The sequence below is a fragment of the Clupea harengus genome, chromosome 1 (genome assembly GCF_900700415.2).
Source record: "Clupea harengus chromosome 1, Ch_v2.0.2, whole genome shotgun sequence".
Lineage (NCBI taxonomy): Eukaryota > Metazoa > Chordata > Actinopteri > Clupeiformes > Clupeidae > Clupea > Clupea harengus.
In genome coordinates this window covers 20,523,470-20,539,824 of record NC_045152.1, presented here as the reverse complement: position 1 = coordinate 20,539,824, position 16,355 = coordinate 20,523,470, and the positions used below count along the sequence as shown (strand labels likewise).

Genomic DNA, 16,355 nt, shown 5'->3' with positions numbered 1-16,355 from the left:
ACCAGGAAGCTAACTTGTGTTTACTCTAAATCTTGTTTAGCCCATCACCCCTTCCTGAATGCACAAGAGAAAAGTGTAGGTGTCTATCTCTGAGATCTGACTGTTATTTTGAGTTAGAGGCTTGAACTTTCACATGCTGCTCATCAGCAAGGCGTCTGAGACACGAGAGAGCGAGAGAGCGAGAGGGAGAGAGGGGGAGTGAGCAAGCGCGAGAGAGAGAGAGAGAGAGAGACTTTCAGACGCTGCTCGCTCGCCTGCTTGCTCACTTCCTGTTGCACTTACTGCTGCTGGTTGCAGTGGGGACGTCCCCCCCCCTCTCGCGCCTCAGCCTGGCGCTGGTCGAGCGGCTGATGCCTGTAGATGGAGAGCAGAGAGGAACAAACATCAGACGTGAACTCACAGACGCTAACACATCACACAAACTCAGAAAAACAACAACAGCAGAAAAAAAAGAAACAGGTCACAGTGTGGTAACAACCCGGGCACGCTTTGGCTTGCTCAGTGTGTCAGCTTGCCCTACCGTGCCAGTGTTCACCCTCGAGAGAGAGCTGCGGGGAGGGTTTGAATTGCCCGTGGCAGAGAACATTTCAGATACAACTTGCTCTAGATTCCTAACCAGTCTCTGCAACATAGGCATTGTTTATTCAATAGATATAGCTGTAGAACTAGACATCCAGTTGCTCACAGATTGTGTTACACTTGTAGGTTAAGAGGGCCTTGCAGGAAGCAAATTGCAAACATTGCAACAACACCACATGCGCACACACATTAACAAATATAGCGCTATCAGACCCTATGTGACACCAGGAGTGGCTGGAATCAAAGGAATGCTGTTAACTGGAGGAGTATGTGTGAAAGTGTGTGTGTGTTCATTGCTAGTGTGTGTGTGTTCAGTGCTTGTGTGTGTGTGTGTGTTCAGTGCTTGTGTGTGTGTGTTCAGTGCCTGTGTGTGTGTGTGTTCAGTGCTTGTTCACAATCGATGAGCTCTGTATCTGCATCTCATTCCAAGACGGTCGCAGAGGTGCTTGTTTTGCAACAGTTCGATTGGCCAGAGGACACTCATTAATCTTGCAGAGGTGGATGGGCTGAGTTCATGAATGCATCGCTTCTCAGCGAACACAGCTATTATTTGATTTATCTCTCAATCACACTGACAAACACACACTCACACACACACACACACACACACACACACACACACACACACACACACACACACACACACACACACAGACACACACACACAAACACACACACACACACACACTAAATGCTTTCTCACATGCCATTCCAAACCTGTGTGTTGATATCCTGCCTTTTTAAAAGAAGTAAAACGCTGGGGGCCAGAACATCTGTTGGAGATGGTGACTGTCCAGCTTTCTATTACTCATAAGTAGGGAAGAGAAAGCCAGCAAACTTTCACAACCCGTCCATGCAGAGAGACCTGTGGGCATGGGAGAATTTCACTGCCCTTCTTCCTCACCCTTATTCTCAGTGCGCTACTCAGAGGAATTCCAATAAAAATAAAATAGAAATTGTTGTTACGGGCTCTTTCACGACGGGCCAGGGATAGCCGCTGTATACAATACACTGTTGTGTGAGAATAGATAATTAAGCTTTACAAATAAAAAAATATATCAAATGGAACTAAACAGACATAGATTTACAGTCGAGGGTGAAGAGTTCACTTGTAAAGGCATACAGAGTGCCCACATACAGAGGAAACAAATAATGTACCAGTCAAGGCCTTGCCATCTGCTGCCTGAAGGCTGTGGTCACTGAGTCAACTGCCCCTTCCTGTTTGGGCTGCATTCGCAATTCTTCTGGAATGTTCTTCTGTAAAATGCATCACTGTACTTACAGATACCAGCAGAAGGCAACGGCATGTGTATTAAGAGAATTATGAAGGGCAGTAGCTAAAGGGTAGAGTGAATTAAAGAGTGTCTGTGTGTGTGTGTGTGTGTGTGTGTGTGTGTGTGAGAGTGCATGTGTACAAGAGTATGTTGTGTGTGTGTGTTTGTATGTGTGTGTGAGCGGAGGTAAGAGGTAAGATGAGGTCATGGTCATGGCCGTGCGAGAGCTCTGAGTGGGCCAATGAGAGATGGAGTTGAGGAGAGGCAGCGTGGAGCTGTCGGTTCCCTCGTCCAGCCGCGTCTTCCTGGAAAAAGCTCCTCTGTGGCCAGAGAGCGAGCATAGCAGCCGAGCCACACGGATACTTCAGAGAAACGACACCCACATGATTTTTTTCCACTACTTGCCTGCCAGGGCATACAGACCCCTCCAGCCGAGCCCTGAGTCACCAAGCAAGGCCCACTCAGTCTAACTCCGAGTCAGAATCCCCGTTCCAGAAGGCAGCTGCCAGTGTACACTGCATAAGTCATTTGATACAGAGCAAATACTCCGAGTGACTCAGCCCCCTCTCCTACATTTCTTAATGCGCTGTGCACATAAATCTGTGTTGAAATGAAGACCCCGGGTTGTTTGACTACTCTGAATGAATTGCTGTTTATCTAAAACAAGGAGGATTTGAATCAGCACAACTAAAGGTCCGTCTTCAGCAACACTCACACTTCACATGAGCGTGACTCAACACACACAGAGTTTACAAAAGAGCTCTCTATCAAAATGCCATTGTGCTATTACAACAGTATTAGCGGCTGTGAAAAGCCCATTAACTCTCCCTCCTAGAGATAGAAAATGTGCCCAGCCCCGATTAAGCTCAATTTAGCCGACTTGAATAGTGTGTTCACCGTGACAAATGAGAAGAGTGTTAGTGTGGCCTGCTTTGAATGAAAACAAGCGTGTTTATTCATGTCGGTTTCAGCGGAGAGACAATACGGAATCCAGTTTATCCCCCCTGACACAGCCAGGGCCAGAGACAGGCACATGATTCAGCGGGTGAGGATAATTGTTTCCTTGTGCCGTTAGCTCTTAACTCTTTTGTGTTACATGTCAAGTGGCAAAGCTAGGATAATACAAAAATGGGCTAATATTGCCAGGCTTGTTCACCCTAAAGTGACCTTTGAAGTGAAATACTGGAGGAAAAGGTTTGGTTTGTGTAACCGTCACTGCTTTCTGTTTCGTGACAACTCAGCGTATCCAGAACGGGTTTCCACAATAAGAGCAGTTGCCAGAGAGTGCCTGCGATGAATTTAGAATCGTGTCCATTACCAGAGGGTGTGTGTGTGTGTGTGTGTCACAGACTGGTAGAAAAGCTGTTTGCACCACTTTGATAGTTTTCATATTGACAGCTGATACTCGGTTTCTTGTGACTCAACTTCAACGCATTCATTCCATTCAACGCATTTTGCTGGTGGTAATATGTACAGCAAACAAGCAGTGACTGACTCAACACGCACTCTTCCCTCCCTAGCCAGAGGTAAAGGCTGCTTCTCCCCCCCCCCGACGCCATAACCCCCGCCCCTTGTCTTGTGAACGACCTTCCTGTACACTCTGACAGAAATGTTGGCGTCTGTCATCCAAGAAAACCAACTGGAAATGCATAGGGCCTTTGTGTTTGCTGTGTGTAACACCTCAACAAGCCCAAGCACGCAGACGCCAGCGCCAGCACTACAGGCCCTCACACAAGCTCCCCGCCCCCGCCCCCACCTCCACCTCCACATCCACATCCACCCCCAGCAGCCAGTGTGGTCCCCCTGCACACATGTCAAACACCAGGCCACTAACAAACCACTAGCTGGGACACAACACATGTGGTAAACACCTAGCTATTGCTACAGTGTGTAGGCCAGCAGCAACGTGTTATAAAAACATATTTTTTTAATTGCTTCAGATATCGCATAGCTGTCTGTTTTCGGTTTCATTCTGAGCACTTCTGCTTTTGAACGAAGTAAACAAGTAGTCATAGCAGCTCGAGTTCGATTCTGCAGAAACAGCGCACTTGTACACGTGTGATAATTGCACTACAGCACTGGCACTGAGAGGAAATCCCCTCTAACACGAGGGAGGTGGAGCAGCTATCGTGGCATTTGAGTTGAGTAGGTCTAAACTTTGTCAATTCCAACTCTCGTGTCAGACTTGTTGATTGATCGGTCGCCCGGTCAAGTGCAGGTGTCTCAGAGGCTGTGAAAGAGCTGAGGCAGTGATGGGTGGTGATTGGCTCTGAATGACTGGAGAGTGCAAATAAGGGGAAAGGGAGGGGGGGGTGGGGAGAGAGAGGCCCGCTCCCGCTCTGTTCTCCATCCATCCATCCATCCATCCATCCATCCATCCAGCTGACTGTGTTTGCCCAAGAGGCTGGGCGCTGTTTGAGCTCTGTATACACACACACTCACACACACACAGCATGCAAACACACACACATAACTACATACACACACACAGCATGCAAATACACACATAACTACATACACAGACGTGCACAGACACACACACAGCATGCACGCACACACATAGAGCAGGCAAAGACACACGTGGCGCACACTCACACACACACTCACACACACTCACACTCACACACACACTCACACATCCAGCCCACATCTGCTCCATTGTGTTTTTTTATGGGCCTCATTACACATGTTAGGAGAGTGTGCTGCCAACACTGCTCTGTTTCACAACCCCCTCTGCTCTCCACTGTCAATGACCAGTGAGGAATGGAGCGGCCAGACAAGTCCTCCCATTTCTGCCCTCTCTTTCTTTTCTCCCCCTCTTTTCCTCTTTTCCTCTCTCCCTTCTTCTCTTTGTACAGGAGTTTGATTAGATCTCGACCTAGAGGCCAGTTCCCTGGGGAACGTCTGCGGACGGAACAGCATTGATTGTGACCCCGGCGACACTACTGCTCGCCTCGCCGAAAGAAAAATTGAGACAATTTGTTTTCTCACAGACATGGAAAATGACCCATGTTTTTTTTTTTGGAGGAGGAGGAGGAGGAGTTGGGGGGGGGGGGGGGGCGTCAAGTTAACGACTTTGTAACAAACTGAAAAAATGCAAATAAAAACTAGGGCCGGGCTAGTTTGTGACCTCGGTGAACACCAGAGCGTGTGGATTTGATCAAAGGTTATTTAAACTCACAGCCGGGCAGCTTTGTGTAATGGCTGGATATGTCAGTGAATATTATCACACCGCGATGACAGATTGCTGAAATACTTTTGCTCATGACGTGCTGAGCTCAACTGAGATGAGCATGAAAAAGCTCGCTCATATCAAACCCATACAGAGACAGAATGACCCGAGAGTTCACAACTGTAATACATCTGTTAAACGCAAGAATGTTCCGACTTGTTCCGAAACGCCACTTGACAAAACTGCTTAATCTAGAACTATTTATTCTGGGTGTGGAGAAAAAAACTGCTGAATCAAACTGATCAAATGCGGCAAGGCCGTAAACAGATTACACAAGACGTCATCGTTGATTCGACTTTAAAGAGACTTTAAACTCCTGTTCAGTACGACATTCTTGTGTCTTACTGTGGCAATTACCCAACAGTCTACGGCGGTACAATTACACCCCTTCAAGAGCATTCATACATACTAGCTAATATGAAGTGTCAATGGATTCTAGTGATAAACACCACAGCACATGTGAATGGTCTCATCACAGAAACTCACTCACATACTACAGTACTCACACTGTAGCCTCCAAGCAGTGTACCTACATGCAACTGCTACGGTGTGCTTTACCTAATATGGCATGTGTTTCCCTTGGAGCAACAGAGAACATAAAGCATACATTATGACCGCTGTCTGTCATAAAATAATCACCGCCTTTTACAGTGTGCACTTATAAAGGCGCTTTCGGCTAAGGTTAGCGAGGCGGACCTATTGATTTGGCCCTGACAGAAGCTGTCAAACTTTGGCAGAAATGACAAGACGTGTCAGGAAGAAGGAAGAGCAAGGACAGGAGACAGATAAACAACCCAGAGGGTCCTCAGGTTACCCTGCGCATACAGACAGGTCCTGTGAGATTACGATCCGCTCAAGGCTGAGCAGAGCAGTGGAGGAGGACTACAATGACCCAGAGAGAAGTCCTTATCCTCTGATATGATGGTCTTATGATGCTCATAAATCGCCAACCCACGTCATATCAGGTATGTCTTCATCAACGCATACACAGAGAATACATGACACAGTAAAACAAAACATCACAGCGCAAAAGAGCAGGTTCAGAAATGAATTTTTAAAGTCTCAGGTTTTTAGAGAGAAAAGTAAGGAGAAGCACTGTCACATGGTGGTAATTTTGGAAGGCTGCAGTCTTCCTGGAATAGGCTGTGATATTGATAATTCTTCGGAGCCCACTTGAAGGGAAGGGTCCCATTGTTCTGCTGTTTGAGTATCATTCCTGAGCAAGTTACTGATTTACTCAGTGCTTTACAAGGAGTGGTGAGCGAAAGCCAGAGCAGCCAAATGCACACACACTAACACACACATACACATCCATACACACACACTAACACACACATACACATCCATACACACACACTAACACACACATACACATCCATACACACACTAACACACACATACACACACATACACATCCATACACACACAAACAAATGCACACCCATGCACACCCATGCTCACACACACACACCCCCCACATGAACTAGGTATGCCCTTCAACCCTTATTTTCATTCAAATACAAACATGACAGTAATTGTCTGGGGAAGGTTTCTGTCAACAAACCTCTATTTACTATAGTATCCTTCCACTAGTATTTGGTCTTCAAACACCCACATCCCTTTAAAACCTCTAATAGAAACCTTGCTAACATTCAAAGTAATGCCCAATAGTATCACAGCCGTGCCCAATGCAGACAATAAGAAAATGAATGCATGAATGCAACAATAAATGAATTCGTTAATGAGTGAATGAATAACGAATAATTGACCAAACAAACAAATGACTGAATGAGTAAGTGCATGAATGAGATTACAAACAAATCAATGACTAACACTAAGTAAAACTGTTGAGGCTTGAACAAAAAATCCCCCTGCAGTAATTTAAACATCAGCTCGTCTGTCAATGCCAGTGAAAAGAAAGAACCAAAGCTTAAAAAAAAACTTTTACCATTGCACCAGTCAAGCTCATACTGCATAAATACCCCTGCTATGAGATCAGCAGGTAGAGGATTTGCTGGGCAGGCCCACAGAGCCGAGCACAGAGCTGGCATGATCCAACATGAGCCTGGAGAGGGGGTGGCTGTGTGGTCTGTGACAATGACTGGGACTGCAGGGGTGGGGGGGTAAGGCAGCCTTCCTCATGAACCTAAAGTGTACTGACCTGAGCCTATACTTGGGAACCTTTTGAGGGTAGGAAGTTCACAGGTCACAACCAGAAATGCTGAACCGCTTCTTCTACCTTGTATGGCAGCATGTTGAGTCAGTTCAGATAAAAAAAAAATATTGCCCTCACATCAAACCCCCCATGCCAGAGTGAGAGGGAGACTCTGCCCTCACATCAAACCCCCATGCCAGAGTGAGAGGGAGACTCTGCCCTCACATCAAACCCCCATGCCAGAGTGAGAGAGAGACTATGTCTTCACAGCAGTCTGCCTCCCAAAGCTTTATTTCTTAGATAACATTCGGTCACATACAAAGCCATGCATTGAGTATTTCTGAAACAATTTCATTTAGTACTTCCTCCCTAAAAAGGATATCATTTGTGTAATTTGTTCAGAGAAAACATACAGTGTGTAACCTACAACACAATGAAGTACAGTGCACTAGCCTGTTGATTTTTATGACGTTTTATTTGTTCATTTAATTGCTTTCACATTCCTAACATACATAGCGAGTGTCATTGACCAAAGGGCAGGTCAGACTTCTCTGACATGCAGGTCGATGCCCCCCATGAAGCTTGGGCTATGCTAGTTCAGTCAGTCTGTCAGGCTTCGTTATATGGAATAACTGAGAGAGGGTACACACTACAGTAAGGTTAATTTAAACGCTTTTCAATACAAGTTAATTTCCAGCGTCGCATCAAGAAAAGAGGAACTCCTACCTGAGTATCCCGCTTTCTTCATTTTTGCTGGGAACGGGAAGGCTGGACTGAAGTCAGTTTCACTACAGTGATTTCTTGGCGCTCCAACGCTATTATTTTTCGCAATTATTACGGGATATTACAGCATCCAGTTGAAGGTCGTTCAGGTATTTTTAAAGTATTTACTGTCGTGGCTTGAATTTGTTGTCGTCCACTCCTAAAATTCCTGTTCCAAGGTAATTGTGTTGGCGTTGTTGTTTTTCGTTTTTAAAGGAATAGATTTCTATTCACCATTCTTTCCTTACCAACTCAAGAGACTGTCAAAAGCAACTTCTCCTCGTCTACCTGACACACCTGAAGGCTGCCTCTCCACACCTTGGAGCTGCACACCTGCACGTTAACGCACGTCCAGCGCGAGGCGGGACTTGTACTGTAGTACTGTATATTTATAAACTGTACACTCGGTGATTATTGCGGTGCACTTCATGTTAAGTGTGGGTTTAAGATGAAGGACGTCATCTTCGAGCAATGCATGAAAATGTTTTGCTTGGACTTACAATGAATTACAGGGAAGTTTGAATTACAGGGAAGTCTGGTTGAGGCGAGGGAGGTGAATGGGTGAATGCATTTGCGCTTGCCCCACACACATCATGGAACAATGTTAAGATTTAAAACTAAATCAACCCAGCCAAATTGTCGTACCCCCGAAACACAGGCCTCACTGATCGCAATGAGTAACTCGAGTTGTGAGTCTAGGGCATTACAGGAAGGAAGTAGCCTATATCAAAGTCTTCCTGTGAAGAAACATTCGTTGTAATGCATTAGAGGAAGACTTCACAGTCACAGAACACACAGTAGCCTACCTGCCTTAAAAGGCAACATCAAAATGTGATGGGAAACTTTAGTGTGGATATGTAAACGATGTTCCACTTGAAATCAATTTGTTCTACAATTAACATTCACTATAATGAAAATCAGACTATTTTTGCGAAACTTGAGGCCTACATGGTACGATAGAATTTTCCTGTACTGTAACATAAGAAAATTATTGTTATTATCTTTATATTTCAATATTAAATATATTATCTTTATATTTCATTCAATTTCATTTCACAGCAATAGTTGCCCCATGTGACATAGAATTACTTTGTGACTTATATACATGATGTGCCCACAATACTATCACAAACCCAACAAACTATCAATTAGCATACATAGCATCAATTAGCGTACATAATAATGCATATATTTAGCATTTTTAGTTACTGTGCAGTAGGCTACATAGAGTGTTCATAGGACATCTGGTGGTCAATTAATGAACAACATTAATGTCACAAGTAATAAGGTCGACACTCAAAGACGTTCATACTTCTCCTAATTGAATAGTTTTAGAGGGTATAGACAAAGCAACTCAATGGTTTTCAATATCAGCCAGCAAGCTACTATTACATTTTTCTTAAAACAACTAGGCTAGTCTAGACAGAGAAAGGGCTTAAGGGTGAATGTGTGAACTGTTTCCAATTTGAGTTGGTCAACTGTTTCAGAAATCTTATTAAACGTAAATTTTCTAAAGATAAAATCATACAGCAAAATGATTGAACTGCTCTTTATGCTGCGTGTAGCACACATAGCACACATGCACGACTCAGGCATGTCTAATTTTGCACCACATCTTCTCTAGTGCATCTTTAGTGTAGCGCAATTACACGAAGACTTTTTCTAACACTACAGCGGTATTTTTGGAGAGCCCATCTCGTGAAATTGGACATTCAAACGAGTGCTGAATTGACACATCTGCTTTCCAGATTCCGGCCTCATCACCGACAACCGCAAGTGTGTAGGTGTCATGAGACGTTGCATGTTTTTCTAAGAAGCCCCCCATACCACACACACGCACACGCGCACACACACACCACATATACACATCATACCCTTTTCTCCAGCTTTTGCATCAATCTATGGTGTTTGAAACTAAACACGGAATGACACAACAACCACAATGACCTCAGGTTGCACGTAAACAGGAACCCGCGTTCATCATCCGATCAAGTGTTAGTGACATTTGAACATTTACTCGTTGTCATAGTCAAAGCCAGGCAAGAAGTGTTCAAGCTTGGTACCGTCGTGATGCGGTGGGAATCGCTTTGGCATTGTTTTAGAGAGAGCATACATGTACATACTTTAGGCCTATGAAACATTTTAATTGATTAGCTGATACTGGACAGATCTTGGGACATAGATTTATTGGCAAAGTAGATTTGCATTTCCTGAATGAAATGAAACATTTAAAACAAATTAAAAATCAATATCTTGATTGAGTCCTGATTATTTGTATGCTACATTTGCTTAGTGTAGAACACATTGTGTTGAAAATGTGTGTTAGTGACATTTAAAGATGTATGTATAAAATTAATATTTAATTAAAAAAACATATTTATGTAATGCATGCGTGCAAAAAAGAGAGAGATAGAGATGTTCCTTTACTTAGCCTATACTGAACTAAAATGGCTTGACTAAAATGGGATTACTGACATAATATAATAAATAATAATATAATATCATTTTCATTTTAGTCATACACAGGAATAGATGTTATAGATGTGAATTCCTTCTCCAATCCTCTCACTGTCACTTGCAAGTACTATTAGCCAGCAACCTAACCAATATAGCAGGTGCCCACCCACAGATGTTGCACAGCATTGAACCACTGGCTGGAGACAGCCGCAACACAGCTGCTGTTGGTCATCATCTGAGACAGACTCACACACACATATACACACTCACAGGGTAGATTAGGTAGATGACCAGTAATCTAATGATGGTGCCGCATACATTTGTCCAAAATACTAGCTGAAATGTTACAATGGTGTGTACATCACCATAAAACAAGTGTCAAGAGAGCTTCTCGGAAAGATGGTTTTGTCATTCTCAAGTGTCCTGAATATTTAAATGCTGCTAATTTACTGAATTTGAAGTTAAATCGGAAGTTAAAAGCACACTGAATTTTTACACACTTTAATGATACGCAGACATATCATGTTGCCCCTTAAGGAAAGTGAAAGGAGGGAAGTAAGGCTGTGGTTATTCAACGTAGAAAAATACGTATACTGCAACTAGAATACATTGCATTGCAAAAATATACACACCCAAACACAAAATGAAAAAAAGTCCTTTTTTCTGATGGTTCTGAGGAAGGAAAATCTTGATTGGCAAATGATGTGGTGCCAAAGCACTACTGCCATCTCTCACATTGACTCTGCAAAGCCCAAACACAGAGAGAAAAAGTGACAGTGCATGGCACAATGGCACATACTCAGATTTAATTCATGACCCCAAAAAGTCTGTGAGTGCCTTAGCCAGAACCACTGGCTCGCCTTTTCAGCAGCCTCCGACAACTCCTTTAAAGCTCCTTTTAGTGACCGTCCTCAAAAACCAAAATCCAAAAGTGTGGTTGTGGTTGATTTAGCTACAAAGCCTCGAACACCTATCTCCACTGGTCTCGTGTGTGCTTCCCAACCTTGTTGCCTCACTTTTGCTACCAGTTTTGCAGAATTTTGCTTTACTTTTGCTACTTTGCATGCTTCTTTCTTTCAAATGCTTCCTCAATCGCATCTTCAATCTAAATATATTGTAGATTGACTGATTGATTGATAGCCCAGGGGCTACAAACACAGCCAAGTACATAGGATTACAAAGCACTCAAGCAGTGTAATAAGTACATACGATTAAAAAGGTATTAATATAAGAATGTAATACAGATTCCATCATTCATTTCAATGGGGAATTCAACTCCTTTATCTTAAATATCTTAAAAAGTACAAAGTGTAGAAAAATGAAATTAACACAGTGTCATTTACAACACCTAAGAAGTTTCTACATGAAGTGGTTCAAGCTGAAATATTTGCAGAAAATTGGTTCAAAAAATAAAAATAACGAGCCCAAAAATAACAGTACAGTCCTTCACTTTGCAAGCACCGTAAAAAGAAAATGCCTAGGGAGAACAATATAGTGCTTCGCTTTGCAAGGATTATAATACGAGTTGATTGATGTGTGTCAAGGATTATAATACGAGTTGATTGATTTGTGTCTAGATTTGGTAGAATCTAAAACATTCTGATAAAATAATTAACAATGGACGTGTATTCTATATCACTCAATATCTATTTCACCTTTTCAGACTGCAGAGAAATCTTTCCTGGAGCTCTTTATATTAAGCATCATAATTAAGGTCAAACCATTGAGTCACGAGAGATAAGAATACAGCGGGTCTTCTTTCAAATGTTTTATTTTTTACACTTTTTACATCAAGTTCCTGATCAAGAATCCCATCAAAGGCGTTTTGTTCTTTTCACCATACTACTGTACAATTTTTTTGATAATGATTAAGGCGACCCATTCAGTAGGCACATTAAGCAAGACAATTGCATCAATTTGGTGTTAACTGATTAACTCATACAGCAATACCTTTGTGTCCACTAGATGGCAGCACACAACAGAAATATGTCCCCTCTAGTTACATAGAGTAGCTATAGTTACAGGTGGAAAGCTATGGAAGAAAGTTGCATCCAGGAGCCTTCATAAGCACCATTGAATGAGTTTATAAAGCTGAAGGATGGCAATGGCTGGGCAACTGGGGACGTCACCAGGGGAGACTGTGTTATACAGTATAGACACAGTGCGTTTGGACGGACAGTCTTCTCAGTACACGCCTCTAATTACTGGAATACCCTCCCTACTGATGTAAGAGAGTGTGCCAGCTTGGGCAGAAATGGGTAAAAAAAAAAAAAAAACTGCAACTATAATTAGGCCACTGCATTACTCACACCGTAACTTCCTTTTATGTCTAACACCTTGTATGTCTGTCTGGTTTTTACAATTTGTTATCTTAACTGCACTGTTTAGCATACAAACTGACTAGTACTGTCTCTCTCTGTCATGTCCTGCTAAGGGACAACAGACGAAAACTAGCTAACCTAGCTAATTCCGGTGCATTTACATTTTTTGGGAAATGTTTATCAATGCAGATCAGAGGGTCTAGTGGTAGAATCGGACAGAGAAAAAGTATCTCCTATTCCCGTTTGGCAGTACGTCGCCCAAATCGTCCTTATGGACAAGCCGCCCCTGCTGAAATGTTACAATGGCGTGTACATCACCATAAAACAAGTGTCAAGAGAGTTTCTCGGAAAGATGCCGCTGTATTTTGTCTTTCTCAAATGTCCTGAATATTTAAATGCTTTGAATTTACTGATTTTGAAGTGAAATCTTCACACTTTAACGATACACAGACGTCTCATGTAGCCCCTTTAGGGAAGTGAAAGAAGGGAAGTGAGGCTGGAGTTGGTGCCACCATTTTCTGCCATAACGCTGTGGTTATTCAATGTAGAAAAAATATACTGCAACTAGAATACATTGCATTGCAAAAATATACACACCAGGAACGGTTAGCTTTGATAAGATCCAGGATACATGTCCTGTGATCTCATACATATTGTTTTTGTCTCCAAATGCCATATCTTGGTGTCATTCACCCATCCTGCAACTGCATATTGAAAGGCATCTCTACTTTTGAAATCTCCGGTTTATGGGGATGGATTATGTACAAGATAAATAAATGTAAATGTCGGGAAAAGAAAGTTGGGGCTTTGCAAAAACACAGAGGAATTGCTAATCGCTAACGGCTAGTAGCATGCTAACCTTTGATAGGTGGCTCATACACCTCGCAAGTCCTCTTAGAAGTGTGTTTCAGTTACAATAATGGGGTTTTTATATTGTACAGTGTCTATTTCTCGGTAACTTTCTAAAAATCTATGCAAAAAAAAGTAAAACTTAAAACTTAAGGTACAAATACGATGATATACGGAGATTTGGTCCGCCATTTATTTTCTAACTAAGGTAGTATATTTTGAGTGCGCACTGATATGGAACGCTCAGGTAAATGTAAACAGCTGTACAGTACATTATGGCTCAACACAGTACATACCGTGACCTCCTTTCAACCAATCAGAATGCTTGATTTCATCTACCCGTATTATATTGGCACATATGCACACTGCAAGCTGTACCAGTCGGGGCTCTGCCTTAAGAGTAAACGTGAGTTTTGTCTGGCCTGTCCCTGATACAAGCCACTCCATCATGTTCTCCTCAGCGTGGTGCTCATGACCTCATACACCGAGTCATTCCCTCTGCTCTGGGCCGCTTGTGCAGTGCAGGTCTTCTTCTGAAAGTCACGAGTAAATATCTTACTTATAGATGTAAGGCAAAACAGATAATATATTTATATTCAAATGATTATTATTTTCTACATTACCTTATATCTCACATAAAACACTAGCATGATTACAAACATCATGAAGACCACAACAGCAGTGATGATTGAGTAGATGGTGGTGGAGATGAAGCTGGAGTCGGAGGTGGAGGCGGACTTTGGAGTTGTGTTGTCTGGGAGCCTCTCTGGACAGTGCACCGGCCCTGAGAGACGGACACACACACACACACACACACACACACACACACACACACACACACACACACACACACAGGTATAAAAGTTATTTCTTTTAGAGAATGTGGTTTTATAATGATCAACAAACAGCTTTGTGCAACTGTAAAAACAATTGTGAGCAAACTGTATGAAGAGAGACAAAAAGTTCAATCCTGTGGCAGGGTGTCAAGTGACTGGTGTCTCCACTTTAGTTTCACTGTTGTTTCACTTCATTTGTGGTGACAAACAGCGAGTTAAAGTGATTAAGTCAGCTCTGTGGGGGACACACTGGCTTGGAGAGTGACGCACGTCTTATTTTGGTTAGTGTAGTATGTGTGTAATATGTGTGTAATAAATTACTCCAGGTACTATATTCTACACTCACTTTTTATCACAAGTGCGACAGCCTCGCTGGACTTGGTACTGATGATGTTTTGAGCATTGTCAAGAGCTTCGTATTCACACCAGTAGACTCCAGAGTCCTCCTCTGTCAGTTGAGTGATGGTTATGGACAACTTATTCGAGTATCCCTCAAAATGTGTTCTGTTTTTATACATGTCCTTTATGGTTGGCAGCCCTTTTTCCCTCTCCCAAAAAACATGCATTATTTTGGTGCGAATCTGCTTGTTGGTCTTGTACAAGTCGATCTGTTCGTGTTCCTCTTGGGTGGTGCAGGTGAAGATCAAGGACTCGCCTGGGATCTTGTGCTCCAGATTGTATGTCATCTCATCTAGACACACAACCAGACATGCATTTTGACATGTATACATTTGACGTTTGTCGGTTTCAACTCTACAAGCACAGCAAACCCTGTTAAATCCTGGAAGTGAACACTAACATCCATAAACATGTACGTATAATCAAACAAAAGATAAACACCATGAATTCCTGTACATTTTATTGTCCCTCTCCTTTTTCAGTCTACTCAGATTCACAAACTAAACTGAAACACCCAGGGGTACAAGGTCACACCAGGTCACAAATACACCTTGGTTCACTGAATTTCCTTAAATTGTTTCACACCAACAAAATCATTTTAAATAAGTTTTAATCATTTCTGGTAAAGAGTTTCTTGAGGACCAATTGAGAGAAAAATAAACGTTTACTGTAAACATCCCAGCAAAAGGAATCAAGCTCAGAAGTAACCACCAATGTACAGAAACTCACAATCATAAACCAGCTCAAATAAAAACAAACATACAATCACTTTCAATACCTGACAAGAGTACATAGAAGTGAGATTTGAAAGAAACTCCGTTCCCAACCAGCTGCTATTTGACCTGTAACTGTTTATCACTCATGACTGTTTGGATTTCCCCCCTTTCCGACCAAATGGAAATGTGTAATGTAGCCATGCAGTACGTTACAGAAACTTACCTTTTGGGGCTGAGGAGCAGGCAGAGAGGCCGATAACGGAGACTAAGACCACTAAGGCTGAGGCCATCTTAGTAGCATCCCACAGACTGAGCTCCAGCTGTGAGTGAAAGACTGGCGCAGGCAACACAACACTTTCACTTTGACTCTAGACTCTGTACTAGAACGGCACATGATGTGTAGCCTAGGTGAGAAGGGGAGGGGGGAGGAGGAGACTGCAAGCAAGAAATTAATCTTAAAGATTTTTAAAAGAAAGTTAGCAGTGCATAACCTACCTAAGGATTGTCACTTTTTCCTAATTATGATCTTTTGAATCCCAAGTTCATAGGATTCATGCCTTTATTTAGTTTTTCTGACAGCAGGTGATTTACACTACCAATACTGGAGCACAATCACAAATAGGAAATTGCAACATTGACGCACTGCAACACATACTACTACTAGTGTCCAAAGAAGGTATAATGGAAGTCAATGTTCATAGCAATAGTTCAATTCAACAAGACAAAGGCGCCCTGACAGCTCTTGTGACCTAGCTGTCCTCAGTTTGATCTGCTT

General features: G+C 42.6%; 2 protein-coding genes across 2 annotated transcripts in view; both read right to left on the bottom strand.

Annotated features, from left to right (window-relative positions):
* sept9a (septin 9a) overlaps positions 1–8,296 on the bottom strand; it is a 77,131-nt gene extending 68,835 nt beyond the window's left edge. The window contains exons 1-2 of the mRNA XM_031570815.2: positions 7,967–8,296; positions 283–354 (exon numbers count right to left, since the gene is read on the bottom strand). Coding sequence (XP_031426675.1) covers positions 283–354; positions 7,967–7,988 — 94 coding nt within the window. The 5' untranslated portion in view covers positions 7,989–8,296. The remainder of the gene's footprint in view (positions 1–282; positions 355–7,966) is intronic.
* Positions 8,297–13,902: 5,606 nt separating this feature from the next.
* On the bottom strand, positions 13,903–16,059 carry LOC122132957. The gene is made up of 4 exons (XM_042708013.1): positions 15,804–16,059; positions 14,812–15,156; positions 14,253–14,413; positions 13,903–14,162 (listed from the first exon to the last, which is right to left on the bottom strand). The coding sequence occupies exons 1-4, from the start codon at positions 15,868–15,870 to the stop codon at positions 14,076–14,078; spliced, it is 660 nt and encodes a 219-aa protein (XP_042563947.1). The 5' UTR covers positions 15,871–16,059; the 3' UTR covers positions 13,903–14,075.
* Positions 16,060–16,355: the final 296 nt, after the last annotated feature.